At 39.3% G+C, this 9,316-nt stretch overlaps 1 protein-coding gene across 2 annotated transcripts in view; it reads left to right on the top strand.

Moving 5' to 3' along the window:
* Nucleotides 1–3,889, top strand: part of KPNA1 (karyopherin subunit alpha 1) — a 94,776-nt gene extending 90,887 nt beyond the window's left edge. For both annotated transcript variants that reach the window (XM_033211028.1, XM_033211029.1), the window contains exon 14: nucleotides 337–3,889. In XM_033211028.1, coding sequence (XP_033066919.1) covers nucleotides 337–524 — 188 coding nt within the window. In that variant the 3' untranslated portion in view covers nucleotides 525–3,889. The remainder of the gene's footprint in view (nucleotides 1–336) is intronic.
* Nucleotides 3,890–9,316: the final 5,427 nt, after the last annotated feature.

The following is a 9,316-nucleotide window of genomic DNA, read 5'->3' on the forward strand; positions in this document are numbered from 1 at the left end:
ATGGCGAAGAATTAATTGGGTCATAAACAGTTCAATAAAAACAATACTGCTGCTAGGCACTGGATGAAAAGAGGACTGTTAGAGAAATTGCTGCTTCTGCAGACTGGATGTTGCTTGCATATGTATTTAAGATGTCAGTTTATAATATTAGCTTTCAGATGTAATTCCAGCAGTCATTTCTGTGCTATTATAAAATACTTACGAGATAACACATAATCTTTCTTTACATCAAGAACAGAGATATATGACAAAATATAGTTTGGGAACATATAGTTATGGAATTTCCAGTATTTATTGAAGTTTTCAATAAAGATTTTCCTTTATTCTCCATTTTAGGTCTGGATAAAATTGAGTTCTTACAGAGTCATGAAAACCAGGAGATCTACCAGAAGGCCTTTGATCTTATTGAGCATTACTTCGGGACCGAAGATGAAGACAGCAGCATTGCACCCCAGGTTGACCTTAACCAGCAGCAGTACATCTTCCAACAGTGTGAGGCTCCTATGGAAGGTTTCCAGCTTTGAAGCAATACTCTGCTTTCACGTTCCTGTGTCAGACCAGGCTGCCCAGTCAAGTCCTCTTGTGGAGCCCACAGTCCTCATGGAGCTAACTTCTCAAATGTTTTCCATAATACTGTTTGCGCTCATTTGCTTGCCTTGCGCACCTGCTCTCTTACACACATCTGGAAAACCTCCGGCTCTCTGTGGTGGAGTACCCTTCTAATAAAAGGGTAACCAGAACGGCCCACTCTTATGGAAAAATCCCTAGGCTTTGGAGATCCGCACTTACATTAGAGTTATGGGAATATACACGTATTAATGTGGCTCCCTTTTTCTTGTGGGGGAATAAAAGAGGACTCCTCCTCATTCCCTTTAACATGGGGGAAAAAACTGACATTAAAAGATGAGACTAAATCTTTATCTTGAATTTTACACAACTACTTACGACAAGGGAGAAGTTTAGACCTGTTGTGTATACTTCAGAGTACTTTTCATGAGTTCTTCCACAGTGAACCCTTGGATTACCTGGTGGCTTTTTCTAGCCAGATTTGCATTAATCCTTACTGAGATTGGATGGTTTTCTTTTCTCTATTGGCGCCATTCTTCAGATATTAAAGTTAAACCATCCACTCCCTCACCTTCAGCCTTCAGTGAATGTGCTTTCTAGTTGTCAGGAATGCTGAAGACTTAACGCTTTGACTCTTAAATGTGATACTGGTTTGCAGATTTCCTTAGAGCAGAAAGGAGAGGGGCACATATTAATTTGTATTGCTTTTGCTTCTTTTTGGTCTTTTGTGTCTTAGGATTTGGAAGTGGTTCATTTCTATTGCTGGTATGAGGATTTCGAATACTTAGTAATCGAAAACCATATCCTATAATTTAATTAAAAAAAACTAAGGAAGAAAAAACCCTCCAATTTTCCCAAATGCAATCAGTGTAACTAGAGGCTGTGTTTCTGCATTAAAACAAATGTTTCAGGCTTTGTGGTCCTGATCAAGGTCCTCATTAAAAAATTGCAGTTCACCCTAGGTGCTTTCCCCCTCTGTGACTGGCAGATAACACATACTTTTGAAAGTAACTTTGGGATTTTTTTCTTAGGTGCAGCTCGATTCTAATGTTTTCATGCTGCACACAATTCCTTTAATGTAGCGTCCTTATCTGAAAAAAATAACCAGCTTCTCAACATGACCTGCTTAACCCAAATAAGAACAGTGATCTTACAACCTCATTGTTCCCTAATCATTTTATTTCATCTCCTGCTAGTACTGTGCCGCTTCCCCTTCCCCCCCACAAAAATAAAAACAGTATCTGCCTTCTGGCTCATTTAATGATGACTGCAATCTGTACCTGCAAATGGCGCTTCCAGTACTCTGTTCAGTGATCCACATTTGTGCTTGGACTGGAATGAAAAAAATACGCTTAATTGCCAAGAGAACTGCAAATGAGTTCAATACGACTTCTCGGTGCTAGTTGGCCATCTTGACTCAATGTTGGGATACACTACCAGAGAAGATTTTTTTGTTGATGTGCTGTTCAAGTGAATTCTGAAGGAAAAGGTTGCTCACCTCTGTTTCAGAGCATACCCTTTTAAACCTTTTTAGACTTGTCCTCTTCTAGAATTCATTATAACCCCAAAGTGTAAAAAACTATTTGGAAGTTGCCCCTGACAAGCTATTATACATCTCTGGCAAATCCTGCTGAATGTAAGGGATATTCAGAGCTTTCATACCTCATCATGATGTTATTTAAGCAGCCGACTTATGTGACCTGATTTAAACTTTTAAAAAATCCACTTCAAACTAGAAAGAGTCAAAGACAAAGGACATTTATCAGCCAAGAGTGTGACGCATTCTTCGCATCTAGTCTGTAGTAGTGTCTGTGCTCTGGGATGAATACCGTCTGATGTCTGTTATTGATGGAGCAGCCACTGCAAAACTAGTCAACTCCCATCTATAACTGTTACTTTTTCTAGTGCTGCTTTGTGCTGAGAGAACATTTTAGTTTACTGCACTTGACCTGTAAAAGACTTTGGTTCTTTGTAATTTTAGGGATAAATTAGGTGGTTAATTTAAAGAAGAAATTTCAATGTTGCCTTTACATCACATTAAAATATAACTTCTTTCAGAAGGATACTAGAAGCACTGATTCATAGTAAAAATCTTGTTTTTAGCTTTGACTTTTTTGTGGCTGTTTTTTTAAATTGTAAATTACTAGTAACATGTCATTTCTATAGGATGTTTTAAATTATGTACTTTCCATTGGATAGTTAAAATAATTTCATTTTATACGCCAATTTGAGTGGGAAAAATACAAAGCACACAGTTGTCTCCCCACATTAGGAAGAGTAGTGTGCATTCGGAATTTTTGCTAGCAGTTGCGAGATGTTTCAGTGAATGAATTAAAACAAAGTCTATTTAACTGACGTGATCTATTTTGTGTCTAAAACAGAGGAATTTATCTTGTCCTAGAAGTTCATGAACTATAAGATCTAAGTTTTTTTTTTAAACAATAAAATGATTTTTTCTTAAAGTATCAAAGTTGGAATTGGCTAAAAGTTAAATAGCATAACTCAGATGTGTTGGAACTTGTTGGTACTGAAGCAGCCTTTTTGGTAATAGAAATGACATTTTAAGGGGTAACTGTAAATCCTGTTTTTAGTTCTTTGCCTCTCAGATTCTGTTAACTTAAATTCACTGAATACCCTACCACTAAGGCGTTGTTCATTACAAAAGCATGTTAATTTCAATACAGGAAAACTTTTGTAGTTTTATATATGGATTGGGGAAGGTGGCTTTGTTTTACCTTTCCTTTTTATTCCCGCCCATCCTCCAAACTTCCAATTTATATTACTTGTAATGAGAACTTTGGTGGGGGAAAAAAATTATTAAGAGAATTTTGATGTAAAGGCATCTGGTATCTGATGGACCAGCAGGTAGATGTGGTTGGATTGAGAAATTCTGGGTAAGGTAGATGATAGAAGAAAGAGATTTTAGGAGACAGAGTTCTCTGTGGAACACTTTCTTTCATGTTCCTGTAACTAATTGTTCAGTTTTAAACGCTTATCTTTGTTAGTTCTGCTTTTGAAAACTCTGTTGCCCTAGGATTGTTTCTTCCATATGCCAGATGAAGGTTATTGGCTCAGTCATTTTCGGCATTATCGTCACAGATAAAAAGATTGGCAATTATCTCATAAAAAATCTGAATTATTCCAGATTGCTGCCGAATTTTGCCTAAGAAACAATATGTAAGTATATTTTATAAGCCAGAGTTTGTCAACCAAATCTTCTATTGTACGTCTACCCACAGGCAACTTTGAATTTACTTCTTTAGTTCTAAATAAACATTTCAGCGATTTAATCCCCTAGCTTGGGGATGCGTTATGAAAAGGTTTTCCTGGAGTCAAGGGGTTTTTCTTTCTTGCTAGTTTTGTGAAAAATTTTGTATCAACAGGCAAATCATTATAACTTTTTAGGGGTTGATGGTTTTTAAGTATATTGGAAATTGTGGTGTCTAAGGATGATGTTCAGTGAAGAAAAGGGATTCACTTTTAGAAACCGGCATTGTTTGCTTTCAACTTCCATACTGTATGCTAAGTCCTACATTCCAAAATGGTGGCATTTGCAGACAGGTATGCCTATATACATGGAAGTCTCAAATCTGAATTTTTATCCATCTCAATATGACCATTTCTCTGTGTTGTGAGGTGAACAGATTAAATATATATCTGCCAGGTTGGGAAATATTTTGGTCTACCTTTTCCTGTCATCACAAGTTAAAGTAATTAAAAAAAAATTATCAAAGGTCAAATGTGACTCCTACAGTAAGTTGGCTATCATCAAGAATATTCCATAAAATGTTTTATCTATCGTACAAAATTACTGGGTTTATGGCTGGACGTGGTGGCTCATGCCTGTAATCCCAGCACTTTGGGATTACAGGTTATATACAGGTTGTAACAACGGATACCAGGACATCAGAACATGTGATAAAGCAAATATGTATATGCTCATTTAAAATACCAAATTACTACTGGACATAAAATACATCTGGAACTTGGGGTAAGAAGAAAGAAAAGTAGTGTTCCATTCTGTTTTCAACTAAGGGTAAACAAAGTCCCAGAGTGTTTTCCCTATAGGTCAAATTAAGGTAACTTGTTTTTATTTGATCATCTGTTGTACACCAGATACCTGGCTAAGGGCCTTCCTTTTTTCTCATGTAATCTTCCAAATGTTCTTTCATAATTATCACTATATTATAGATGACAAAGTGAAGACTTAAGAGAAATTACTTTGCCCCAAGGTTACAACACTTAGATGGCTGTCCAAGGGAGGGGAAGAGCCCTGCAAATTCTGTGTCTTGAAGAAAGCAGTGGCCACGCAATAGTTCCGTGCCCAGGAACTCCCAGAACTAGACTTGGCAGCCATAGCTGGGCCAGCCTTTTTTGTTGGACCATTCTTCCTGACTCTTCCTCACCATCAGCACCCTTAAAATGATGAAATCAGGCTTAAGTTGCTTTTAGGTTACACAGACTGGAGTTTAGGCCCTCTCAGGCCAAACATCTTTCCTCTTGTGTGGTGCTAAAATTCTGTATCACCAGACAAGTATGGTAACAGGATTTTTTTGTTTTTTGTTTTGGTTTTTGTGCAAATGATTTCAAGTCTAGTAACATAATGGCTAAACAGACAGATCCATTCAAACACACAAATGTGGAAGGTACTGACACAGAAGGAAAGGCTTTGAAGAATTACTGCCTCAGGAAGCAGTGCCATGGATGTGAATTTAATAGTCTACTTCTTTCTAAAGGAATATCCCAAGGAATGTCAAAAATTAAAATCACCTTTTAATGTACTGGTTGTTGAGTATTTCAGCTTTACCTCAAGTCATTCTGACCACTGTACATCCTGCTTCAAAGTGTTCTGACACTTAGATTTGGAATGGCTCTAAGGATTCTTTGTACTTGAATGTGGTCTGTCAGGCCATGGGTGAGTGCCTTGCACATAGTAGACATTCAATAAATACTAAATGAAGGAATTGCATGCATCTTTGTGATGTTAGTAAAGGGTGCTTGACTACAAAAGAAAATTCAAAGGAATTCCTTTATGCTGTTACTTGAAACCAGGATTAACATCTTAAGCAAGTGTCTTAACATGTGTTTTAATATGCAGTTACTTTTCAGAAGACATGATTTGACCTGAAGTTTACAAAATCAAACATTGTCATAACAGAGGTCTGGTGTTTAAAAATAAAGTGTTTTAGAAAAGCTGATGGGTATATTTGACAGTAAAGAAAAAAATTTATTAGTATCCAACCAGTGTGGAAGCTGCTGGTTGCCTTAGGCTATTAAACGGATTTTTCCTTTTTACATCTTGTGTGTATTGGCATAAGTGACAGATGAGTAGAAACAAAGATGATTTATTTCTTCACTCCATGACTGCTGCTTTCTATTTTGTTGAAGAGATTCCACTGACCAAGTATTTTTTTCTGAAAACAACATTTGAGGCAAAACATATCCTTAGTTCCTGCAGACTATATTGTTGTATCTATTGTACAAAGTTACTGGGTTTATGGCCGGACGTGGTGGCTCATGCCTGTAATCCCAGCACTTTGGGAAGCCAAGGCAGGCAAATCACTTGAGGTCAGGAGTTCGACGCCAGCCTGGCCAACATGGCGACACCCCGTCTGTACTAGAAATAAAAATTAGCCATCGTGCCACACACAATCCCAGCTACTCAAGAGGTTGAGGCAGGAGAATCGCTTGAATCTGGGAGGTAGAGGTTGCAGTGAGCCGAGATTGTGCCAGTGCACTCCAGCCTCCAAAAAGAAACACTGGGTTTACAAGTTTATTAAAGATAGCTTGAATGATTGTTGCCCCATTTCACTTGCATTTTGAAGGAGTTGTTTTCTCTCATTTTAAATTAATAGAGTCATTTCTATGATTGCTTTTTGCAGAAAGTAAAATTACTCATTTAATTCTTCATTCATATCCACTTAACCTGCAGAAGGCCAATAGAGTTCACTGGGAGTCCTCAATAAGGATCACTGCTTTACCCACCACTTGGGCCTGGCATTATTAAGACACAGTGATGGATAAGGAGAAAACAGAAACCCAAAAGACCATAGTGGGTGGTGAGAGAAGGGGACCAGGTTTGAGAGAGACCTGCTCAGGCTGAGGTGTAAACTACCAGAGTGTGCAATGTTGCAAGATTAAGTTATGATTATGAAGAGTGTCCTCTTGGGAAGTCAAAAGTAGTAGTTTGCTGGGCACAGCCCCAGAGTTTACATTTGGAGATCAACTAACACCTGTGAATTATTTTACTGCCCCCTTTCACTTTTAAAAATGTCCCAGTTTAGATAATGTTATGTGGCCACTCCATATTTAGCCCAACTAGATTTTCATACACTGGCTAATGGTCTTAAGCAACTAGGTGTATACATAGTTCTATTAATGCTTGATATTGAGACTGGATTTGGTAGTCAAGAATTGCTATGAAGGAAGTTTGAGACATTCCTTAATGTGGGAATCACTCCCACGCCACAGTTTGGTCCAACACACATAAAAAAAAAAATTGTTTTTAAATTAAAAAATTGCCCCATTTGTGGCAACACATCTGTTGAGATATTTACAGTACTGAGGGGCAAGGGAAACACCTTTAAACTATATTAAGAGACTTTATTTCTAAGATGTCTATGGGAAATTTAAAGAAACCTAGTTGATTTCTATAGTGAGGAAACTTCCAAATCACGTAGATGGTAAAGATTAAGGGCAGCAGAAATAGAAACTGTTAATGAGACCATGTAAGAAATTCTGCTTGGCCAACCCGGGCAATGTAGTGAAACTCCGTCTCTACAAAGTTGTTTGTTTGTTTGTTGTGTTTTTGAGATTAAGTCTCGCTCTTGTTCCTCAGGCTGGAGTGTGATGGCTTAATCTAGGCCCACTGCAACCTCTGCCTCCTGGGTTCAAGCGATTCTTGTGCCCCAGCCCCCCGAGTAGCTGGGATTACAGGTGCCTGCCACCATGTTTTCAATTGGTGCAGTTTCTAAACTTCTCAGCAAAATCACTAATCCAGGCTAATGGGAAGAGAAAAGCAGCAGCAGGGTTTAGTTAGAACTGAACTTTAAGATAATGCTGAAGGAAAAAAAAAGTTCTAAAAGTGTTAACAAGGGAAGGTCCATGGAGACCTTAATAGCTAAAAAACAGTTGTAATTTAATGTATAGAAATAAACCATTTTAGAGTCCCTTCTTATTCTGAGGACTACCTCACTGTGTTTATACAGTTAATATGCACTAGCTAAGACTAAAGTATTTGTCCATTCTTGTTTAAATTTCTCCCTAGACTGGTAGGGTCTTAAAGTAATGATGTTTTAACTACAGTCGGTTTATTACAGGTGACCTAAGGGTGCCTGTTGTGCCTTATAAAGGCAAAGACTTTCAATTATCCCTAATAAGTATACAATAGGAGACCCTTTGTTTCCAAGTGCTTTTAAATTCTTGACGCTGATGAGACATTTGCATCGCGACCGGCCAGCGGTAAAATCTTTTAAGCCACGCTTTTTCTGCTTCTCTTGGGCACTTTTTTTTTTCCCCCAGACGGAGTCTCACTCTGTCGCCGGGGCTGGAGTGCATTAGTGGGATCTCAGCTCACTGCAGCCTACACCTCCTGGTTCATGCGATTCTCCCACCTCAGCCTCCTGAGTAGCTGGGACTACAGGCGTGCGCCATCACGACCAGCTAATTTTTGTATTTTTAGTAGAGACGGTTGCGCCATGTTGGCCAGGCTGGTCTGGAACACCTGACCTTAAGTGTCCCGCCCGACTAGGCCTCCCAAAGTGCTGGGATTACAGGCGTGAGTGCTCGGCCTTGGGCACTCTTTATTGAGCAACTACAGGTTGGAGAAACTAGTAGGGCTTCCAGGTTTTTGGTAAACCTATTGTTTAAAAGTGTCTGGTTATCAGATTCCAGTCGTCGTTTCCGCCTCAGATGATAAAACTCTAAAATTATGGGATATGAGATCTGGAAAATGTTTCAAAACACTGAAGGGGTACAGTAATTATGTCTTCTGTTGTAACTTCAATAGCATGTATATTTTATACACTTTCATTACCATTAATCATCTCCTAAAACTGGGGAAAACTCTCTAAAGCCTCCTTAAGAGTAACCTTACCCATCTATTACCTTATTGCACCAACCTCTTTGTCCTTTTCTGTTTCAAGCAACTTTGAGATCCCGACTTCTCTGTGGAAGCTTAAACCGTAGGTGGTAAAACGTCTGCTCGTTACTCCCAGCAGAACACCGGCTTTTAAAGGCCCCCAGAAGACATGTTTCTTAACCTTTACGAAACTTTTACAGGGGAAACGTAAACCAGGAATTTTACAATCTGGTATAAACTCTGTCACCCGCCCCCTGTGACTCTATCGCCACACACGCCACCAGGCTCCACACCACAACAAACAGGAGGGAGCGGAACCCACGCAAAGCAGGAGCTTCCCCCGTTTCCGGCGTTCGTGTGGATCTACGTTAGCTGCCATTTAGGCATCTTATGCGTCAAGTGTGGGCCTACGCCTGCAGCTAAGGTAGGCATAAGCAAATGTAGTCCTTCTCTGTGACAATTTCCAAAAAGAAACGGTCTTTGAAGTGACGATCCACTGCTTCCCACAGTAGCCAGTCAGGTCTGGCACAAACCCTATCCAGCTACTGCGCTCACCCAACAGGGCAGTGGCTTTCGCATTTGAAGGGCGGGGCGAAAAGGACCGGAAATGAGCTTCTGCAACTTTTTTGCGCAGGGGCAGGTGGCCGTCTCCCATTGGTCATCTTCGCT

Source organism: Trachypithecus francoisi, unplaced genomic scaffold (assembly GCF_009764315.1).
Source record: "Trachypithecus francoisi isolate TF-2019V2 unplaced genomic scaffold, Tfra_2.0 Lachesis_group0, whole genome shotgun sequence".
In the NCBI taxonomy this organism is placed as follows: domain Eukaryota; kingdom Metazoa; phylum Chordata; class Mammalia; order Primates; family Cercopithecidae; genus Trachypithecus; species Trachypithecus francoisi.